Here is a 23,697-nt window from a genome sequence, read left to right as displayed (position 1 = left end):
TGGGTGGGAGCCCTAGGCTAGATTGCTTTAAGGGAGATGTGTTTTTAGCTTCTGGGTAACCAGTAAGGAATTGTAGAAGCTGATATGTTGCTGGCTTAGTGAATCTAATTATTAGAATAACCACCAGTTTTAGGGATTGTCTGCCACATTCTCAGGGTTTGCCCTGATTGAGCAATCTCAGTTTGCACCACCCCCCCGCCATTGACCATGGTCACAGTCTCAGATATTTTGCATCACACAACATGCAGCTATAACCATTGTTTTGTCTCACTGCATCCAATCTAGTGAGCAAACAGCACCAGCATCCCTTCAATCTACCAAAAACACATCCAACAGGCATTCTGCATCTGCTGAGCCAGAAATTGAAACTTTGGTGCTGTCAAGGTGCTCAAGTGCAAAGATTCATGGGCCAGGGGAGCAAGGGGTAGGCTGGGTACCCCAGAATCACTACTGCCCTTTCAATATTGCCAATGATCATCCACCAGTTGGGGAAGAATGTCCCTGTTTACAGCTTTTTTGAAAAGTCTTGTATCCTTAAAGATGCAAATATCATGCACCTTCCCTGACCAGCCTACATTGGGGTATCAGTGAAGCATCCAAGGTGATCCACTAGCATCTTGCATAACCATGGAAATATATCCCTTTCTGTTTATGTATTCACTGGCAAGGTAGACTGCTACCAGAATGGGGATATGCATGCTATCTAATGCCTTTCTGCAGTTTGGGAAACCATTGCTGTAAATCTATCTGCTATTTCCTGTACCTTACCAAGAGTCAGAGTCCTGTGTAGCAGAAGACGCTTAAATGCCTTACACACTTGGATAACAACAGCCCAGCCTGCTGTGAACTTTCCAACTCCAAACTGATGTCCCGACTGTCCAATAGAACCTGGCATTACAAGGCATACAAAAATGATTCAACCCATTCATTTCTCCATTGTCTAATATGCAACTTTCATTTTTGCGTGTCCCTTGCCCTGAAATGCGGCTGATGCTCAGCACATAGAATCAGGAACCAGACTTTTTTGCATTAGATAGTTTCTGCAGTTACTATCTGATGCATGTCATCCTAAATCCTGCACTCACATATGCAATCAGAGGTGAGCTGATAGCAGTTCCACCAGTTTCCAACTGAATCTGGTTCCCAAGAACCTGGTTTGCTAAAATTAGACCTCGTGTGAGAACTCGGTTATTAAATGGGCAGGGGGTGGGCATAGAACTCTGGTCTGCTAGGCCGACCATTCCTGTTTCTTTGCTCTGAGGTTCCCAGCTGAAGGAGCTGAGGCTCCCCGGGACCCTCACCCCGCTCCCCCCAGCTGCAGCGTGGCCACCACCGCACCAAGCTGGGTCAGCTCAGCTGAGCCCCGGGAGGAGTCCTGCTGCCACTTTTGGCACCAGCAAGGGTTTGTGTGTTGGGGGAGGCTGCTGGAAGCTCCAGGGTGCCGGAGGGGAAGGGGGCAAGTGGGCAATTGCCCCCAAGCCCTGCAGGGGCCTTCACGGCCCCATTGAGTATGTCTTAACCCAACCCCAGCCCCTCCCTTCCTCCCCCCCCCTTAAATCAGAAATTTTTATAGGGAACGGTTTTAGATTTTGGCAGCTCATCACGCATCACAATCCCACATTCAGTGCTCATTTCTCAGTTCCAGCCATGGCAGATTCACCAGTGGAGAATGGCCTCGTAAACACAGCTATAATCGGCTTTTTCTTTTCCTGCTATTCACAGCATCCAGTTATCAGGTCATGAACATCTCCACATCCTTCCTCATCACAATCCGGTTGTAGCAGTATTTGTTCAGCTCTACCAAATACAGGAGAATCAGTTATCCTATATTAGCAATTCTCATGAGAGTTGTGCTGAGCTCTGCAGGGCTTATGCTTCTGTCAGAGATGGTGAAAACCAAAAAGCACTGTGCAGGAGGACTAAGGGAGTTTTTTTTAAAAAATGACATGAAAGTGATGGGATGTGGAAAGCATGGGATGGAAAAAGTGGAATGGTGGGAAATTGACACCTAGTTCCCAGAAGTCCCTGGATGAATTGCCGGTTCACAAGACACTGCAAAAATCTCCCATAAGACACTGAGTCAGGCACCCATGCTTGTAAGCCACTCCAGACAACGTGACAACAACATCCTTCCATTCAATTTGTGAAATATTCTGAGTATTCTAAACGTGGTTTCTGTTCCGATACGGAATGAAAACGAGATCGCTCTAAAGTATTTATGAAGAGGGAGTGAGAAAGAAAGAGACTCACCCTAACTATAGCCCAGTGGGTTAGGACTCTGGCCCTGGACATAGCAGACCACATCCCAGGCTACTGTCCTAGGCATCAGATCATAGTTGGGGGTGGGTCTTTTTCTCTCATCCTATCAGAGGGGTAGCCGTGTTAGTCAGGATCTGTAAAAGCAGCAAAGAGTCCTGTGGCACCTTATAGACTAACAGATGTATTGGAGCATGAGCTTTCATGAGTGAATACCCTTTCGTTGAATGCATCCCATGAAAGCTCATGCCCCAAAACGTCTTTTAGTCTATAAGGTGCCACAGGACTCTTTGCTGCTTCTCCTCATCCTGTATCCAAGAAATCTTCTTGATGAAAATTTAGTCAAAACAAATATGTTTCCATGAAACATTTTGGTTTCAACAAAAAGCATTTTTGACAGAAAACAGTTTCATTGAAAATATTTTCACTGTGTATTTTGCTACCGTTTTTCTATATGATTAGGGTGAGGAAAAAAAACAAAAACAGTACTTTTATCAGTTGGTCTCAAATCATAAGTTTAACTATAATATAATTAAGATTTGGCTTTATTGAAGATTTCATTCATACACTGAGGAAGTCAAAAGGGAACAATCAAGAACACTGCCTCCCCCAAAGTCAAGAACTTGGTAATGCTACTGCGAATTAGATCTTTTGCATCCTGGGATTTTGATGCCTTAATCTATGATGGAATGTTGTTTAATTATGTATTTTGCTATGCATAACAAATGTAAATTACATACCTCATTATTCATAGTTATATTAATATGTATTTTTCTCTCTTTAGAACTCTAAGACCTCCTTTTGAGTCATTATAATCTTTGGGGGAAAACAAGTATGCATGAGTAATGAATCAGTTATGCTGATTCTATATTTTGTAAAATATTAAAATCTAGTTTTATAGCAAGATTTCATTAGCAAGTGTTTTATCTGAATATGCAGAATGAAGAGAGGATTGCAAACTGCACAGAACATGTATCCAAAAAACCTGAACCATGCTGTTTATTCTCGTTATCTTAACTTTCCACCTTCGCAACTTCCAGCTTGATATCTTTCAGTGTAAGATTCCTTCACCTTCACCAACATCCCTAATGAGCTCCTCCTAGTTAAATCTAAGGAGAACTTTTCCCAGATACTCCTGCCTTCGTTCTCTCTCAGCTTCAACGTACTAACAGGTCTCCCTCCTACCATGCACCCTTTCAAAGTTTCCTTCAATGGCTACCTGGTCTTGCCTCTTCCATTTGTTCACATACCTCAAGGAATATGTCCCCTCCTGCCTTTCTCACACACACGCACACTTTATCCTGTCCCATGCCATGTTGGTAATTTCACTATCTACCTCTTAGCACAATTTATCCATCCAGTAAGCATGGATAGCCTCCCTCTGGATGTTCTGCTATCATTTAAAACACTATTGTAACATGAACTCCTGACCCGTATTCCTAATCGGTGGCCTCCCCCTTGTGTAGTTCTTTGCCTGAAAGCAATGATATTTAACAATTATTTGGAAGTATGACATAAACCAAAGTCAGGGTCTGCTGTAAACTGCAAACTGCCACTGTCTGATCTTCCCCCTGCAGTCCAAAATCACACCTTCCAAAACAGGGGATGAGCTCTGGGACCTGTAGCTAAACCTTACATCCTTACACACTGGACCAACTTCACCCCCACCACATTTTTCTACCACTTTAGACTACTCTGCTGTCATATCTAAAACTCAGATCAGTCATCTTTGAGTCATCTGACTCTCCTCTTCTCTTCATAACCGTCTCACACCGAATCCTACGCACCAAGTTCAATCTGTTCTGTCCACTACTGTTAAAAGCTCAGTCATGTTGCTAGTTTTCTCCCCGTGAATATACTGAAGGCCACATAGTAGCTCTTGCAACATCACCTCTCTCTCCATTCTGCTCCAGAATACATAGGGAACTGTTATGGCAGGGGTCTGTACTCTAAGTGTCCACTCGTAACAAATTATAGACCAGCCTGTCTACATAAATGGAATAGGAAAGAACCAGCTAAAAGTTGGAGACAAATGGTAAACAGATGGGTTAAGGGTTAACACCTCTACTGTAAGGTGTTAAAAAAGTTCAACCAGCCTAGCAACACCTGACCAGCAGGAACCAAATGGGGGAACAAGACTGTTTCAAAAGGAAGGAGGTTTTTCTTTTTTGAGAGTTTCACGTTTTCAGTCGAGTGAAAAGATCAGGACCAGCCTCTTATTAGAGTAGTAAGTTTTTAGAAGAATAAATAGGTTATGTTATTTCCTTTGTTAACCTGTCTTATGCAATTAGAGTAGAATCATAATTGGGTATTTGTGTATGTTTTTGTGTAAACTTAAATTTGTGCCCAGGGAAACATCCTCTGGTGTTTTGAATCTGTTGCCGTGAGAGTAGCTGTATGCGTAATCTCTCCCCAGAGAGATTTTCTTTATCCTTTCTTTAATTAAACAGCCTGTTTCTTATACCGGATTGATTTCCTTGTTTTTAGATCCAGGGAGCATTGGATCTGGATCACCCAAGAGTGTGGGGGAGAGAAGGGGGGGGAATGGTTATTTCTCCTTGTTTAAGATCCAAGGGATTGGAATCTGGACCTTCACCAGGAATTGAGTGAATAGACGATTAGTGAGTCTCTCAAGCTATCCCATGGAGGGAAGGTTGTGAGGGAAGAGAGTATCAGACACTGAAAATTCTGGATGGTGGCAGCGATACCAGATCTAAGCTAGTAATTAAGCTTAGAAGTGTCCATGCAGGTCCCCACATCTGTACCCTAAAGTTCAGAGTGGGGAAGGAACCTTGACACAAATAGACTAGTAAAAACTGGAATATTAAGCTAAATGAACAGTAGGAAGGAAACTTCAAGGTTCCTGGTGAAGCCAGAGGTTTGCATTCCGGAATGGTTCATTTTAAGAGGATGAAGTTTCCACCCCTTCTGGGTGGGAAGGGTATCACTGAAATGTACAATGGGACAGATGGACAGAAAGAAATGAGATTTATCATCATGGCTGCCACCTCTGCCTCCTGGTACTCCAGGATCTGCCATGTTACCACTGGTCTTCCCGCATCTTTAAATTGAAAAAGGCATCCTGACTAGACCAGGCCATAGAGAGGGAACAAGAAATTTCCTGAACACAGTCATTATTTTAGGGTTGCCAACCCTTCTGAATTGTCCTGGAGTCTCCAGGAATTAATCTTTAAAGATTATGTCATGTGATGAAACCTCCAGGAATACGTACAACCTACATGGTTTGCAATGGTAGAAAGGAATGAAAGCATGCTCAGAAGGCCATCCAGATTATATTTCAGTATTGGCACTGGTTCCAATAGTGGTCACACTTAATTTTTCAAGCCGTTTCAAGATGTTTACTAGTTTATGAAAATCTCTAAACCCAGAAGGGACCATTATGATCATCTAGTCTGTCCTGCATAACACAGGCCATAGAACTGGATCCAGTTATTCCTGCACCAGTTTCTATTTGTTCTAGGTCAGCATATCTTTTAGAAAGATATCCAGTTTTGATCTGCTCTCTATATAACCGGGAAAGCCAGAAGAACCAGGAAAGTATTTCAGAAGGCTAGACATTTTTAAGGAGACCTAACATCAAGACTTTTCTTGTTTTGACCTTGAATATGCTGAAGGAATATCACAAGATTTATGATGACTATTAGATTTTTAGCAGTTCCTAAGCAATATCTGCTTAACTACCTTTGCTGTGGCAGCTCTTTTTATTTTAGTGAAATTTTATGCAAAAGAGCATTTTACAGAAACTGATTTAGTGTTCTCTATGCATTTTTTATATACAAACAATTTAAAAAGCTTTTTCATACTAACAAATATTGTCCCATGCAGAGACTACATTTAATAAATATGCTTATTATTTTCCTTAATGAAAGCAATGTTTAAAGATTGTAGGTAATCGCATTACACTGTATTCCAATTATACAATCCTGTTCTTCTAACCCTTCTGCAAACAGGCGGCTACCTCACCTCAATTTCCAATTATGTATATTAAGGCCTTCCAAAACCACCCTCATTATTACACATAGCATGTTTGGCTCTATCAGTGAAGATGCTGTAATTAGGGAAGAATCAAATGCATTTTCAAGTCCACGATAATCACAAGAAAAGTTAATTATGTCAATTAAAATAATCTTCCCTCCACTCAGCTGATATAACCTATTTCTATAGAGACATCATGGGCCAGATTCTGATCTTTGTTATACCACTGTAACTCCACTTAATTCAGTGTAACCGAGGGTATGTCTCTGCAACATAAGCCCAGGGTTCGAAATCAGGCTCAAGGCTAATCTCCCTTCTGTCTAACACAAATTGCACAAATCCAGGGCTCAGACCCAGGTCCCAGCACACCACCACCCCATCCCCAAGATGGAGGGTCTGAGCCTGAGTCAAGCCTGAACCCAGGGTTCAAGCCCTATTGCTTCTGCAGCATAGATGGAGCCCTACTGGACTCATGCTGTGGGAGTCCACCAAAAGTCTCCCACAATCTCATCAGCTCACTGTCTTTGTCCTCTGAATAGTCAAGTTAGGTGGACATTCAAGATTTCCCACACTGCACCATGAACAAAGGGCTAGAAAGGCCACATTTTGGGAGGGCGCTAGGAAGTCTGGGATATGGGCCGTTCAACTCAGCCTGCATAATGCAGTGTAGATGCTGGAACCCTAGGGTTAAACAATTCAAAATCTGGGGTTACAAATGAGTTTAGACACTCAAGTCCTATGTTAATAAACCCAGGGTCTGCTAACTCGAGTTCTACTAACCCTGGATTCACATTGCAGCATAGATATACCCTCAAGGTATGTCTACATTTGAGCTATGAGGTGCCATTCTTAGCTTGTATAGACGTATCTGTGCTAGCTGTGTTCAAGCTAGCACCTAAAAATGGCAATACATCTATGGGGCCTGGGCAGCTGCTTGGGCTAGCCATCCCAACTACAATCCTGCCTGCCCCCTATTTTTGAAAACTCAAGCACAGGTAGTGTGGGTACATCTATGGGAGCTGGAAAGCACAGCCACAAGCTCAAATGTAGATGTACCCTGAGATCAGAATTGGGGCCTGTGTGTTTGTTATAGAGCCAAACCTTAATTTTAATTAGCAACAGCAGAGACAGTTAAACATGTTACATTCCTAGATTTCACCAAAAGCTAGAAAGACATCATTAAAATATTCTATTGTGTGGTGAAGAACTCCACAAAAAATGGAAAAAACCCCAACATTAATAACCCAGTTACTAAACTTCTTTGCTTTCTATAATTTACATCTCTTTACTGTCTTGTAGAAACCTGATAATTTGCTCTTAATACTGTTAACTTTCAATGGCATATCATAAAAGTGTATTGCAGTTCATAAGACATTTGCAACCTTGAGATGAAAATATTTCTCATTCAAGGTTTCCAATTTTTCTGATTCCGCACCTCCTGCCCCCCTGCCTCCAATCAGTGCCTGAGACCGTACACCTCTAGCTCGATATAACGCTGTCCTCGGGAGCAAAAAAATCTTACCGTGTTATAGGTGAAACTGCATTATATTGAACTTGCTTTGATCCACTGGAGTGCGCAGCCCTGCGCCCCGGAGCACTGCTTTACCACGTTATATCTGAATTCATGTTATATTTGGTTGAGTTATATTGAGGTAGAGGTGTACTTGATTCCCAGTTCAGCTGGGATCACTGCCAAAGATGTTTATTTCAATTTTATCTCCAGTACAGAATTTAATTCTTTATTAGCCTTTATTAATCAGTTAAAATCTAAATCTTCATTATTAATTTACTAGAAACAATACAGCACCTTGTAAAACATTTATGCAACAGTAAATGGAGAGCCCACTTTCCAGGGATCACATGGCATGCCTAATTTACTCCACAACTAAATATTTAATTACTAATTGTAGCTAAGCTGAAGGTGCTCTGTTGAAATTAAATCCTTTTCTTAATGACAAAAGGCTTAATTGCATTGTATGCAGTGAGGGTAAATTTCTGAAAGGAGCAGTAGGAAACAGTCTCCTGTTTGCATTTTCTTCCTTACCAGTGAAGCAAAGGACCGTGTACTTTGCAACAAGCTGCATCAATTGTGTAATATGGCCTGGTACTTACTGATACCTAAACTCCCCAGAGTAATTTTAACACAAATAGGTTTGAAATGCCATTCTAAATTACTAAGGAAGATAATGCACTGCATGTGTAGGACAAGAGAAAAATGAAAGTTTTCAATAACAGGGTATGTATACACTTCAAAGAGGACTACAATACTGTGAACTCAGGACCTTCAATTTCACATCCACAGCACCCACACAGGAGAGTTACAGTGCAGTATTTTGGTGCAAACTGCTATTTACACCCACTTAGTCCAAAACGCAGGGCCATGTAGCCATGTCTTTTTAACAGCGGATAGGTATTCTTGAGAGGAGTATATCCTGCACTTGGATGCTCTCAGTGAAGCAGGCTCCCCGCCCCCTACCAATCTCTAATTAGGATAATTTTATATTTTAACTCGCAGATTTTTTTATTTAGGTATGAGTGGCATTTAGAGTTCTAGGGTAAAGCACCGCAGCACCCAAGTCACTTTTGAACATGGTACTTAGGCAGTGTGCAAGTTTTATCCACCAGCGAGGTGTGTACATATCATCTCAAGGGAAACTGTTTCCCAAAGCAGACTAGAAAACATTCATGCAGTTCTGGGGGAAAGGAGGAGTTTGCAGAGGCCAAACAAACCTTATCCAGCAATAATTTCTGTCCTTTTTGAACAATTTAGCCAAAGTACAGTGAAAAGCACAAAACATTTTTCCTCACCATCAAACTTCTGCGTTATTTTGATACAGTTAATACTTGTTGAGCCCCCACTATTGTGAAAAAGGAAGAAATCCAGTCCCTGCCCCAGGGAGGGCAAATAGTACAGACCAAATATTAGCACATATTTTAGCATCTGAATCCCATCATGTCTTCATTATCCTAGCTCAGGGTAATTGTCTTAAGCAGATTTTCCATAGTTTTAAGACATTGACAATTTGTATATTATTTCAGTACAAAACAGCATCTGGAATTTTTTTTTGTTTGCTTTTTCAGAAGATCTCTGCTTTTCAATTAGGATCATTATCCTAATGATTTGACCTTGCCCTATCTCCCAGGTGCCAGTCAAGGTAGTAGTGACTAGTAATTAATGTCCAAACCTGTGTGTTGCATAACAAAAGCTAAATTCCAACTTTCGGGGCATTGCTTTACATCCACACCTGTCCATAATGTAGGACAACCAGTGAATGAAAGGTAGATTGCAACATGCTGGATGGCTGAAGGATTGGTATTGGAGCACAGAACCTATCCCAGGCAGGTCACCTGTTCATATCCAACAAAGGTTGATAAAGACAAAGTTATTGTATTGGTGGACTATGGGAAAGCAGCATGGTCATAGACCAGTTAACACTGCATAGGTGTCCAGTTCACACAAAGAGCTACCTAATGTAGCGTTCCAGCAGAACCTCAGAGTTACCAACACCTCAGGAATGGAGGCTGTTTGTAACTCCGAAATGTTCGTAACGCTGAACAAAACGTTATGGCTGTTCTTTCAAAAGTTGACAACTGAACATTGACTTAATACAGCTTTGAAACTTTACTATGCAGAAGAAAAATGCTGCTTTTCACCACCTTAATTTAAAGGAAACAAGCACAGAAACCATTTCCTTCCCTTGTCAAATCTTTTTTTTTTTTTAAACTTTCCCTTTATTTTTCAGCAGCTTATGTTTAACACGGTAGTATACTATATTTGCTTTTTCTCCCCTCTCTGCTCTGCCTGATTGCGTACTTTGGGTTCCAGATGGGACGTGTGGTTGACTGGTTAGTTTGTAACTCTACTATTCGTAACTCTGAGGTTCTACTGTACCTGACCTCCTCATTGGTAGTCTCAGAAGAGGACCCAAAGCCTACACATGATCTACAGACTATTTTCCCTATAACTAGGGGTGATCGCTCCAGAACAAGGTTGAGACACAAAGAACTGAGGGGAAGGTAGCTCAGCTGTTCCTTCAGTTATATGTGACCTGTGGTCAAGACGACAACTTGATGTCTGCAGAGGTATCAAGCTAATGTTTCACATGAACACTTAGGACTGGTCTGCACTAGGAAAGGTGGTTTGTTACCACATTAGCTAAAACAATGAGGAGTCCGACAGCAACTTAAAGACTAACAGATTTATTTGGGTATAAGCTTTCATGGGTAAAAAACCCACTTCTTCAGATGCATGGAGTGAAAATTACAGATGCAGGCATAAATATACTGATACATGAAGAGAAGGGAGTTACCTTACACGTGGAGAACCAGTGCTGACAGGACCAAGTCAGAGTGGATATGGTCCACTCCTGATAACTGATGAGACGGTGTCAATACCAAGAGAGAGAAAATTACTTTTTGTAGAATCATAGAATATCAGAGTTGGAAGGGACTTCAGGAGGTCATCTAGTCCAACCTCCTCCTCAAAGCAGGACCAATTCCCAACTAAATCATTCCAGCCAGGGCTTTGTCAAGCCTGACCTTAAAAAGCTCTAAGGGAGGAGAGTCCACCAGCTCCCTAGGTAACCCATTCCAGTACTTCACCACCCTGAGTGAAAAAGCTTTTCCTAATATCCAACCTAAACCTCCCCCACTGCAACTTGAGAACATTACTCCTTGTTTTGTCATCTGGACCATTAGTTTTTATTTTCTGACAACAGTCTAGGAATTCCACTACCTTGGAAGCCACCCCCTTAAAGGTATTAAGCAGCTATCAAATCGCCCCTCCACATTCTTCGTCTCCGAGCATACTGATAACAACTCGCGCCAAGTCAACTCAGAAGCGCATTGTCGACCTCACAATGAAGCACCCGCACTCCACGGCACCATACCCTGGACAACCTACCCTACCCGCTCGGGTGTTTCGTCACCTCGGTGGCTTCACACTCGTCCCTCGCCCAGCTTCGCGAGACCAAGGAATTGCGTTTGGGGGTCAACATGGCCTCGAATCAGTGCCAGTCCCCAGATCTCCCGGCGCCCTCCCTATCAAGTCATCTGCCATCTCCACTGGACTCTTTCCAATTTTTCCACATCCTCCTTGTAATGTGGGGCCCAAAACTGGACACAGTACTCCAGATGAGGCCTTACCAATGTCGAATAGAGGGGAATGATCACATCCCTCGATCTTCTGGCAATACCCCTACTTATACAGCCCAAAATGCCATTAGCCTTGGCAACAAGGGCACACTGACTCATATCCAGCTTCTCGTCCACTGTAACCCCTAGGTTCTTTTCTGCAGAACTGCTGCCTAGCCATTCGGTTCCTATTCTGTAACAGTGAATGGAATTCTTCCGTCCTAAGTGCAGGACTCTGCACTTGTCCTTGTTGAACCTCATCGGGTTTCTTTTGGCCCAGTCTTCTAATTTGTCTAGGTCCCTCTGTATCATATCCCTATCCTCCAGCGTATCTACCACTTCTCCCAGTTTAGTGTCATCTGCAAACTTGCTGAGCGTGCGGTCCTCCAGATCATTAATGAAGATATTGAACAAAACCAGCCCCAGGACTGACCCTTGGGACACTCCGCTTGAAACCATCTGACAGCTAGGCGTGGAGCCATTGATCACTACCCATTGAGTCCGATGATCTATCCAGCTTTCTATCCACCTTATAGTCCATTCATCCAGCCCATACTACTTTAACTTACTGGCAAGAATACTGTGGGAGACCATATCAAAAACTTTGCTAGAGTCAAGGAATAACACATCCACTGCTTTCCCCTCATCCGCAGACCCAGTTATCTCCTCATAGAAGGCAATTAGGTTAGTCAGGCATGACTTGCCCTTGGTGAATCCATGCTGACTGTTCCTGATCACTTTCCTCTCCTCTAAGTGCTTCAGAATTGATTCCTTGAGGACCTGCTCCATGATATTTCCAGGGACTGAGGTGAGACTGACTGGCCTGCAGTTCCCCGGATCCTCCTCCTTCCCTTTTTTAAAGATGGGCACAACAGTAGCCTTTTTCCAGTCATCCGAGACCTCCTCCGTTGTAGTGAGCCAGCCATCTGGGACCTCTCCTGTTTTGTAGTGAGCCAGCCATCCGGGACCTCCCCCATTTTGTAGTGATCCAGCCAAGCCCAGTCCCTAATCAAGCCCAAATTAAGGGTCTTAAATTTGCAAATGAATTGTAGCTCTACAGTTTCTCTTTGTGTCTACATTATTATAAAAGTTACCTACAGAGAGTCACTGAGTTCACAATAAGCCCAATTCTCATTTTCTCAGTCTTTTTTTACACCTCTCTGGCACTGCAAAGGTACCTCAGATTAGATGCAAATTACATGTATACCCACACTGTCAGGGTGGTGTCAAAGGGCTTTTGTATAAATGAGAATCAGGCCCAATATAGTTTATTTAGAAACTACAGTTAGAATTGTCATATTAGTTTTTCAGAAGGCTTTGACTCCATTAGACAGTGTTTCTTGTCAATATATTAACCTGATCTATATCTACATACATATTAGAGATGCCTAATTCAAAACCCAAGTCAAACAAGTATTTTATTAAGCTATAACAACAAATTTCCATAAATAATGGGAAACATTTGAATTAAACATTCTATTCACAATGTTACACCAGGATTTAACTGAACTTGATATAGCTATCAACTAAGCAGTCAAAAATCCCATTAAATTCCAAATAAAGTTCATTACACTATATTTTAGAAGGTGATAACCATAAACAAATTATTTATAGAATACAAAGAGAAAATTATTTTTCTTCCTTTTAGAAAAACAGTCTCCTGTAGTTGGTGGCAATAAAGCTGGTTATTCATTAGAAATAGATCCAGACTGACTCTATTCAAGTCACAGCATGAGCACCCAAAGTAGCAATTAATGCAGGCATTGGTGTGGAAGTGGTTTTCCAAATGCCATTCCATTTCTTTTTGTTTTGTTTTTATGTGACTAAGGTGAAAGTTAAGTTGAAAAATTACAACTACTATTTCTGAAAGGTACATAACACTAAACTACTTCATAAGATATCAAGTAGTGACCACCGTGATTATAAATTGAAAAGCATTGTTTTTGCAGAGTGGCCTTGATGGCACAGTGGAAATGGAATGTATTACCATATGAAGCATCCAGCTAGGATCAATTGCCAATGCCAGTCCCCTAGACCCATCGGATCAGGGCAGAGCTGGAGCTCCAGTCCATAGCAAGGGAGTGCCAGTAATTGCTTAACAGAAACTTCTTTAGCCAATGAAGGAGAAATACAGATTGACTTTAAGAAGAATCCCTCTGCTTCTCCTTAGCTGGGGGGACAGTGGCTATGAAGGGGATCACCTTGCAACACATGGAGGGTCCCACTCAGGGATGCACATACACACAAAAAAACTCCTCCTAAGAAAAAGCTAAATTTACAAAGGAATAAATGATTGCAGGGGATTAACTTCAAGCCAAGGATCCATAAGCAGCTATTCGTGATTTACTCTTATATTTTCTGGAGAATTATTTGGATTCATTTTATTATGATTGTAACTCACCTCTGCCTAACTGGTGTCTCCTACCAGTATGTATTAGTAATTATATACACTGCCTTATAAACAATTATAAAAGCAAAAACCAAAACCACAAATTTAGTTGCCCTGTGGATCTGAATTAAATCTCAATACAAGAAAAAAAAAAACCTTATAATTAAGGCCAAAGTACCCTCACCCAGGAATCAAACTTAATCCCCTGCTAATACTATTGTGCTAAAGCAACAGGCATGCTGATGAGCAAACACAGGGGTATTAACACTCTTTTCAAATGGAGAATTAGGTGCACAAATCCTTTTGTAGGAAGATGAGAGCATCTCCCCAAATCCATAAAATACAACATGCATACAACATTTAAAAGGCTGTTCCAGGGGAATGTGATAAAGCTGGTATCTGCTCTTGTAAGAGGTGCTAAAGGTAACATGAATCAGTATGGCAATTTTTCCTTCCCCTAACGCCAGGTGTTCAGTCATGAGTGAGTTACAATTTGTTCCCTGTTCTTCTCTACAAGAGTACAACTGCATTCTATCCCTTGCTCAGGGCTGGTGGAAATTATATGAGATATCCTTTAGTGCAGAGGTTTTAAAACATGGAAGTGGATATGTTACAGGATAAAATGTCATATAGGGGTTGGCTGCAGTCAAGTAAAAGACTTGTTTCACCTTTAGCCAGGGCTGGATTAACTCTCATGTGGGCACAAGCTATTAGATTTTCTGGCGCACCTGGATGTTTGGAGTGGGGGAGTTGGCTCGGGGCTGGGGATTGGGGTGTGGGAAGAGGTGAAGCTCCAGCTGGGGATGGTGAGCTCTGGGGTGGGGTCAGGGATGGGACAAGAGGTTGGAGTACAGGCTCTGGGTGGGAGTTTGGGTGCAGGAGCAGACTCCAGGCTGGGGTAGGGGATTGGGGTGCTGGAGGAGGTGCAAGCTCTGGCCAGGAGGCACTTACCTCGGGCGGCTCCTGGGTCAGCCGCGCTTCAGGGCTAAGGCAGGATCCCTGCCTGCCCTGGTTCTGTGCTGCTCTGCTCTCCGAGGTAACCAGCATGTCCGGACCCTAGGCAGAGGGTCAGGCCATTCTGCATGGTGCACATTGTCCACGCCCACAGCATCGCCCCCGCAGCTCCCATTGGTCATGGTACCTGGCCAATGGGAGCTGTGGAACCAGTGCTGGGGGTGGAGGCAGTGCGCAGAGATTCCCTGAATGCCCCTCGCCTAGAGGCTGCAGGAGCAAATCGGCGAGCTGGTGCTTGTGGCCCCAGCCCTGAGAGCGTTGGGGCACTGAGGCTCGGGGACCAGTATCTGGCCATGGCGCAGAGACTTGCCATGGGCCAGATGAAAAGAAGCATCGAGTCGCATCTGATCTGGGGGGCCTCCGTTAGCCCGAGGCCCTGGGCTGCAGCCCCTAAAGCCCCTGCTTTAATCCAGCCCTGCCTTTAGCGCAAAGCTCTAGAAAAAGGCACTGGTGGTCTGTGGGTTCGATTGCTCCTTTGGAACCCTAATGAAATCAGCTGGGCAGAAAACAGCCCCCACCCCCCATTTGGCACTGGGGCAAACACAAGACCTTTCAAAGTTTTTCACAAAAACTAGAGTGAAAGAAAGAGTGAGCAACTTTAGAATAGCGAACAGTTAGGGCACTCACCTGGGATGTAGGAGACCCAGGCCACGTCTAAACTACGCACCGTATCGGCGCGTTAAAATCGATTGCTCGGGGATCGATACATCGCGTCTCATCTAGACGCGATATATCGATCCCTGAGCACGCTTACATCGATTCCGGAACTCCAACAAGCCCAACGGAGTTCCGGAATTGACATGGCGAGCCGCGGACATCGATCCCGCGCGGTGAGGACGGGCGAGTAAATCGATTTTAGATATTCGACTTCAGCTACGTTATTCACGTAGCTGAAGTTGCGTATCTAAAATCGATTTTACCCCGTAGTGTAGACCAGCCCCCAAATTCAAATTCCTGCTTTGAATGAGGCATGTGCAAGCCCTGACTACAGGCTATATTTGGAGGGAGGGAGGGCTTTCCCTCTCTCTCTGGTTTTGAACAGAAATTCCATCTTGGACCAAGAAACTTTTCTTGACAAAAATTTAATCAAAACTGACCGTTTCCCATACCAAATTTTCTTTTTGACAAATCAGAATTTTTTTTAAACAAGAAAAGCTGAGTTACAAAATTATAACCAGCTTTACTGAGGACGGAGTAACCGCTGGAAGGTCCAGGTTAGCAAAATGTACAAGCAAAGTAACTAACTATTGAAGAGATATAATACTAATGACAGATAAGAAAACCAGTGTCCTAAGTTGATTTTTATTAATTTTCAGAGGGGTAGACATGTTAGTCTGGATCTTTGGTGCTTTTATTAATTTTGTTCATTTGAATTGTTTTCCATATTTCTTGTGTGCATAGTTTCTGTTCTTTCGTTGTTATGAGTAAATACTGGTATGAATGAATCTCTCTCATTTCTCTCAAGTTAGCTAGCTAGAGAGCTGCTTGTAAATAAAAGGGTTTAAAGGAAGATTATTTGTAATACAACTTGCTTTAACAGTAGGCCAATTCAGGGCAATTAAAGACACAGGAGAGATATTAAGGATATACACTCTGCCATGAAGAATCAGTTGATAAAGGTAATAGCACTGATGTAATATACTTAGACTACTGTAAGGCATTTGACTTGTTACCACATGACATTTTGATTAAAAAAAACTAGTAAGGTCTAAAATTAACATGGCACACGTTAAATGGAGTCAAAGCTGGATATCTGATAGATCTCAAAATGTAATTGTAAATGGAGAATTGAGCTATGTGTCTAGTGGAGTCATACAGGGATCCGTCCTTGGCCCTACACTATTTAATATTTTATTAATGACCTGGAAGAAAACAAAATCATTACTCACAAAGTTTGCAGAGGACACAAAAATGGAGGGAGTGGTGAATAATGAATATAGTTTCACTGATACAGAGCAATACAGATTGCTTGGTAAGCTAGGTACAAGCCAACAATATGCATTTTAACACAGCTAAATGTAAACGTGTCCATCTAGGAACAAAGAATGTAGGCCATTCTTGGAAGCAGCGACTCTGAAAGAAGATTTGGAGGTGTGACACTCTAGCCTAAAAGGCTAATACAATGTTTGGATGCAGAAATGGAGCACTGGGGTGACCACTGCTGGAATACTGTGTCCAGTTCCGGTGCCCACAATTCAAGAAGGATGTTGATAAATTGGAGAAGGTTCATAGCAGAGCCACGAGAATGATTAAAGGATTAGAACAGATGCCTTATACTAGGGATAGGCTCGAAGAGCTCAATAAATTTAGCTTAACAAAGAGCAAGCTAAGGGGTGACTTGATTACAGTACAAGTACCTACACGGGGAACAAACATTTAATAGCAGGAACTTCAATCTAGCAGAGAAAGGTGTAACACAATCCAATGGCTGGAAGCTGAAGCTAGACAACTTCGGAATGGAACTAAGACATTCATTTTTAAGCATGAATAATTAACCACTGGGACAATTACCAAATGTTGTGCACCACTGACAATTTTTTAATCAAGAATGCATACTAAGATGGTCTCTACTTCAAAAGAAATTATTCTGGGGAACTTCTATGGCCTGTGTGATACAGAAAGTCAGACTACATGATCACAATGGTCCCTTCTGGCCTTGGAATCTATGAATCACTATTTAGACACACTGCTGATTATATTCTATAAACATTTCCAAAGACTGCTAGTGCATTTCTAGAGAACTGCATTAATTACACATTCCAGCTTTGTCAGCCTTTAAGGAAATATTTTTTTCATTTTGTAAATACCTACATGTTTTGTTTTCCTAGCCAATTCTTAACCTCCAAAATAGCAAAAGTGCAGCCAGTACCAAATACATCATCGCACGTCAGTACCAAGGTTCTGATCCAAAGCCCGTGGAAGTCTACTAGAAGGCACTCATTGTCCACAACGTGCTTTGAGTCAGGTTCTAAGTGCCTTACTTAAAACTAGAGCTGTCAATTAATCATAGATTAACTCAAGCAATTAAAGCAAAACAAATTAACTAGATTAAAAATAATTAGTTGTGATTAATCTCAGTTTTAACTGCACTGTTAAACAATAATAAAAGACCAATTTACAATTTATTATAAATATTTTTGGATCTTTTTTCTTTTTCGTCCTTTATGCCGCTTTTCCTGGTGAGAGTCGTGGCGGAAGCATGGACTAGGGAGGACCAGACCTCCCTTTCCTCCACAACAGGTTGCAGCTCCTCCTGGGGGATTTCCCAGAGTTCCCAGGGCAACCAGGAGATCTAATCCCTCTAGCATGTCCTGGGATGATCTCGGGGCCTCCCCCCTGTGGGATGTGCCTGGTAGAGTTCCAACAGATGCTTCCCAGGGGGCATCCTTATCAGGTGCCCAAACCATCTCAGCTGGCTCCTCTCAATCCAAAGGAATAGCAGCTCTACTCCGAGACTCTCTCGCATTGCTGAGTCCCTCACCCTGTCTTGAGGGTAAGCCCAGCCACCCTGTGGAGAAACACCATTTCCACCACATGTATCCGCAATCTCGTCCTTTCAGTCATTACCCAAAGTTCATGACCATAGCTGAGGATAGGTCATTCTATGTCCCCATAAACCAAGAGCGTCATCCTAAAACTCGGCTCCCTGTTCACCACCATGGATTGGTACAGCATCTACATCACTGCCACCGCTGCACCAATCCACCGGTCGATCTCACGCTCCCACTTACCATCATTTGTGAAGAAGATCCCTAGATACTTGAACTCTTCCACTAAGGGTAGCTGCTCCCGCCCTCACCTGGAGAGAGCAGTCCACTTTCTTCTAGGAGAGGAGCCTGACCTCCAATTTGGAGGTGCTGATTCTCAGCCCAGGTACAGTGCTCACTTTACGTAATTTTTATTACAAATATTTGTACTATAAAATAATAAAGAAATGGTATTTTTCAATTCACTTCACACAAGTGCTGTAGTGCAACCTCTTTTTCATGAAAGTGCAACTTACAAATTTTTTTTTACGGAACTGCACTCAAAAACGATGTAAAATTTTATAGTTTACAAGTCCACTCAGTCCTACTTCTTGTTCAGCCAATCGCTAAGACAAACAAGTTTGTTTACATTTACAGGAGATAATGCTGCCCACATCTTATTTACAACATCACTTGAAAGTGAGAACAGGCCTTCGTATTTGCACTGCTGTAGCCGGCATTGCAAGGTATTTATGTGCCAGATATACTAAACATTCGTATGCCCCTTTCATGCTTCGATCACCTTTCCAGAGGAGCTGCTTCCATGCTGAATTTAAATTGGTATTCGATTATTGTTTAACAGTGTGATTAAAACTGTGATTAACCACAATTTTTTTTTAATCTTGCGATTAATTGTAAGTATTTTTTAATTCATTTGACAGCCCTTCTTAAAACCCTTTTACTTCAATGGGAATTCATAATGTTCAAAATCTGAACATCATTGTTATTTATATTTCCACCACTCATTATGTAATTATCTTGAGAAATTCTAAATCTGACACTATCCACATTTTATATACATTTATAAAGGAAAAAACTCTACTCTGTCTTTGTGATATTATGAAGCATTCTCATGAGGTGGCTCATATTGTGAACTACAGGAGAGAGGTTCTTAAAATTGCAAAGGGAATAAATAAGAGCATTTCAACATTAGAAAAACAACAAGTACAAGTCATTTTAAACAAATATACTTTTTTCTTTACTTCCTTTTTGTGAAAATTCATCACTTTATGCATACAGTTAAGAGAATAATAGATGTTTTGATTTGGTGGGTGAACTGAAAAACTAGAAAATATTTGGTTAGTTTCTAACAAATTGCTCTTTTTCCCCCCTCACCAAAATAAAAATCTCACAAAAATTTAGACTGTGTCCATTTGAAATGACATTTTCAATTAGCAATGGCAATTTGAATCAATATTTCATTTCTAAAATGTTATTCTGAATCAATATTTTCTTTTGAAATGAAATGTTGCCATCTTTTGTTTTGAAAACGTTGAAATCAAATGTTTCAACATTTAAGTCTTTGTGGATTTTTTAGTTTAGTTTTTTCAGTCAAAACTGTACACTGAAGTCAACCCAAAGAGTTTTGGTGCCCCAAAAGTTGCATTTTTGGCAAATTTACTATTCATTGAAGAAATTTCACTGTAATTATTGCTATAATAAAGTGGACGCACACAAAGTAATTTTCTTTTAAAACAAAATATAGTATGACAGAGTATCTTTCATTCCACTCTGTACTGATCTTTAGTTTTCCTTCTTAAATCAAATTGATTAATTGCTCCGTTACCTTTCTGCACCACTTCCAATCATTTGCGATACTTATTTTAACAGCTTAACCACAGGAAGTTAACATCTCTTGATTTTTGTTTGATTGCAGTTTAATGAGAAAAATTCAAATTATCAATCAAAGGACTTGTCTACATGGTAGGGTAACATGCTCTATGGGGGTGTAGTGCTCTGGGAGGAGGGGTGATTTCCAAAGTGCACTAACATATTTCACATTAATTAATTGGTCTCTGTAGAATCTGCTGGTGCACACTAAAAGTTCCCTATATAGTACTGTTTCAAACACAGTTATTGGAAAGTGAACCAGCAGGGTCTACACAGTACATCTGCAAAGTACTTTACCATCTTTAATTACACAAGTCTCACAGGCAAGACCAATTGTCTTAAGTAACCTTTTCTCAATATTGGCAGACTTCCTTCTGAACTATATAACAATTTCCTAGCAGCACTACTAGTAGTAACGTAGTGTCAACAAGTCCCAATGAGAATTGGGTCCCCACTGTGCGAGGTGCTGTATGTACAAAAAACCTCAGTCCATATCCAAAGGAGTTTACAGACTAAAAAAATACAATTAAGTATGACAATTTTTCAAAATGCCTCTCTTTAAGAGAAAATTGGAACATTTTTAAGGGCAGCTTGTGGAGGTAAACAAGCATTATCCTGTTTTTTTACTAACAGGGAAATTGAGGTTCAGAGGGGTTAAGCCTGACATCTGAAATTTATGGCGTTGACAGTTACAGAGCCCAATTCTACCAGTTTTTCATGCCTGGACTTAAACTTAAAACAATTCTCTTTTTTTCTGCATACATTTGCTGTTAAAATCTTTGTTTTCAGATTATTATATTGAACGTCTCATTACTAAAAGCACAGCTAATTTAAATCATGCGCTCATGCAGCAAAATATCAACTCTGTTTTCAGGTTAAAATATTTGAACGAGGCAAAACAAGCTAATAGTTCTATTGATTATTCAACTGAGCAGCGCCAGTAACATAAACCTTACAAAAACAAGTCAGACACTTTTTTCATTTGCTTATTGTCAATCATATTTTCAAATCATATATTTTCCTGCTACCAAATTACTGGACTGCAGATGTCAGTGTTTATCAGTTTCCAACCATCGCTAGCACTAAAGAGGAAAACCTACGTCCCATACTAGGCCATGGATTTCCTCCTGCCACTGGTACATCGTGGTGATTTATGAAAGGAGTTCTAAGTCACTGGTAGCACTGCGTATGGAATGAAGCCTGAAGGATGAATCCTATCCACGGCAATAATCAAGACAAAAAAATATGAATGAAATCTGAGCACAAACTTGGTTCTGTATTTTGGTTCTTAGGAAATTCCAGTAGAGAACGGTCTATTAGCGTAGTGGAACAGAGCTCATGTAAGCATTTGCCCTTAAACTCTCAACAGCAGCTTTTAAACATGAATACCATTGAAGCCAGTAGGGGTCACAAATGCCTGATAGAAGTCCTATAGAACTGAATAGGGATTAACCCGACAAGTTTCTACAAAAGCTATTCTTTAAATAACTTAAGAATTTAATAGGCAGTGATATGTTTGCCATATTTTAATATTCTTTTAAACTATACTATAGAATTCTACAGCAGGAATACCATTTTCTATTAAATTCAATTGTATTTTCCCATAGAGGTGAAATAAGATTTAAAAACAAAAACAAAAAAAACAAGTGTACACACACTTGTTTTCTACAATGCATTCTAGACCAGCTTTAAAACTTCGGCATGTGTCTCTGTCTGATGGATACTTAATCCCTCAGCTACCATTTTGGGGTAGAGGAGGGTGGAGGCTCCCATGGGAGGAGGTAGTCAAGGCTTAAGTGTTGTTTTTTTTCTCCCTCTCCCTCCCAGAAACAAAACCCACCTAGCACAAGAGTTTATATGGTACCACAGATGGTTGCTTTAGAAAGAGTAACAAAAAAAATGGTAAATCCCACACTAAGACAATGGAATTTGTGACAACATAAGAATGGGTAAAAAATGATCACATGAATAGGATTTTGGGATAATTTTCCAGGATGTGGATGTTTAAGGTACAATCTGTCATAGCTTGGTGCTGTGCATTTTCGCCACTTGGAATCTTGGAAAGAGAGGGCAGTCTCCTCCCAGAATCATAAAAACAGTTTACTTCTGGTTATCACTTGCTTCAGGTAAAGAGTGTTTTCAGCTACCAATGAATTCAGATGAAGGAGCTGGGTCGGTGATTACATCACAAAGAAATGCCAAAAAAATAATAAAGAAACCTTTTTATGAATCCTTTTGCTACATCAAAGACAAAAAGAAACCAAGGGAGATATGACTTGAGAGTAATGAAGGCAACTTTACAGCTCTATAGTTCAATCTCTTTTCCCCAACCTAATGCTCAGAGTTCCAATTTTGATGAAATCGTCCCATTTCAAAAATGGTGTCTATCATTCTGTTAATTCAACACAAAGATGGACTACAGATCTTATAAATAAATACCTTCTATAAATCAAAATGGAAGACTTATTCCTAGTGCTCCTAACTGTAAATTCTAACACATTTTAAGTTTTGTTCTTCAGGGAAAGATGATAGAGGCATCTTTGGTATGAGGACTTACAGAAAACAACAGGTTAAACAGTCACACATTTTATAAAAAATGATCTTATGACTGATGTAAAAACAGAGTAAAGAAATAATGCTAGAAACCAGTGACTAATGGATAAGATTTTAGTCATTTATTTTTAATATAGCTACTTCATATTGAAATAGGAGGGATCCAAGCTGCAATACAGCATTTCAACAAGTACCACAAAATAAAATCCAACCATTTTAAGACTTAACATATTACATTCTGATTGGTGCCATATTAGATAAATATATACAAGCAACAAAAAACAATGGTTGTTTGAGAACCTAATGTTGTAGTCATAAAAATAATGCAGCACAGCAACAAGTTTACTGGAGTGTTCCCTGAACACGCAAGATACCAGATGTACTGCTGTTTATTTTTCAAATGAAAGGGCCATAAAGACTTGGGAAATGATTATCTTTTCAGCATTTAAACAAACTGACAAACACAGAAACATGAATCAAGAATGTTTGCATGAAATCACATAAATAGTGATAGGTCATTTTCAGTTTATTAAAAAACCTAATCAGATATACTACAGTATGTAGCTGGCATCTTACATGAGAGGCAAGGGTAATATTCCCACCAAGAACATACCTTCTCTATTTTTGCTTTCCTGGCATTATGCACAAACCTGCGTCCCAGCTTCTTGGCATACCAAATAGAGGCAAACATTGTAGTGATTGTTCAGATTTCAGTCTGGATATGCAGCACAATAAACTTCCACCAGAGCTCAAATAGAAGTCTAATGATGGTAAATGTCTCACTACTACGCTGTTGCTTTCTCAGATCCTCTCATAGTGGTTTCTGAAAAACCCTGCATGGCCAGTCTGCAGGTGTATTTACATACTGCCAGCAGGAGGTCCAGGGTGAGGCATCTTTGCATCCAGCTCACATCCAGTCTGCTAAGTGCCTGTCTGCAGTTCTTTAGCACTGTCACCACAAACTACATGTGTGTCAGTATGAAAGGAAGCTGCAGTAAA

The 23,697-nt window shown here is 40.9% G+C and overlaps 1 protein-coding gene across 12 annotated transcripts in view; it reads right to left on the bottom strand.

The window, feature by feature from the left end:
* The window catches only part of DLG2 (discs large MAGUK scaffold protein 2), a 1,558,615-nt gene that overhangs the window by 729,292 nt on the left and 805,626 nt on the right, over positions 1 to 23,697 (bottom strand). Inside the window, exon 1 of one of the 12 annotated variants that reach the window (XM_075061769.1) lies at positions 23,312 to 23,443. The exons of the other annotated variants lie outside the window; for them this stretch is intronic. Within the exon in view, the coding sequence (XP_074917870.1) occupies positions 23,312 to 23,389 (78 nt within the window). The 5' untranslated portion in view covers positions 23,390 to 23,443. Of the gene's footprint in view, positions 1 to 23,311; positions 23,444 to 23,697 lie in introns of those variants that run through there. 12 annotated transcript variants of the gene reach the window in all.

Source organism: Chelonoidis abingdonii, chromosome 1 (assembly GCF_003597395.2).
Source record: "Chelonoidis abingdonii isolate Lonesome George chromosome 1, CheloAbing_2.0, whole genome shotgun sequence".
Classification (NCBI taxonomy): Eukaryota; Metazoa; Chordata; order Testudines; family Testudinidae; genus Chelonoidis; species Chelonoidis abingdonii.
Note: the sequence above shows the minus strand (reverse complement) of the source record. Positions and strands in the feature narration are given on the sequence as shown.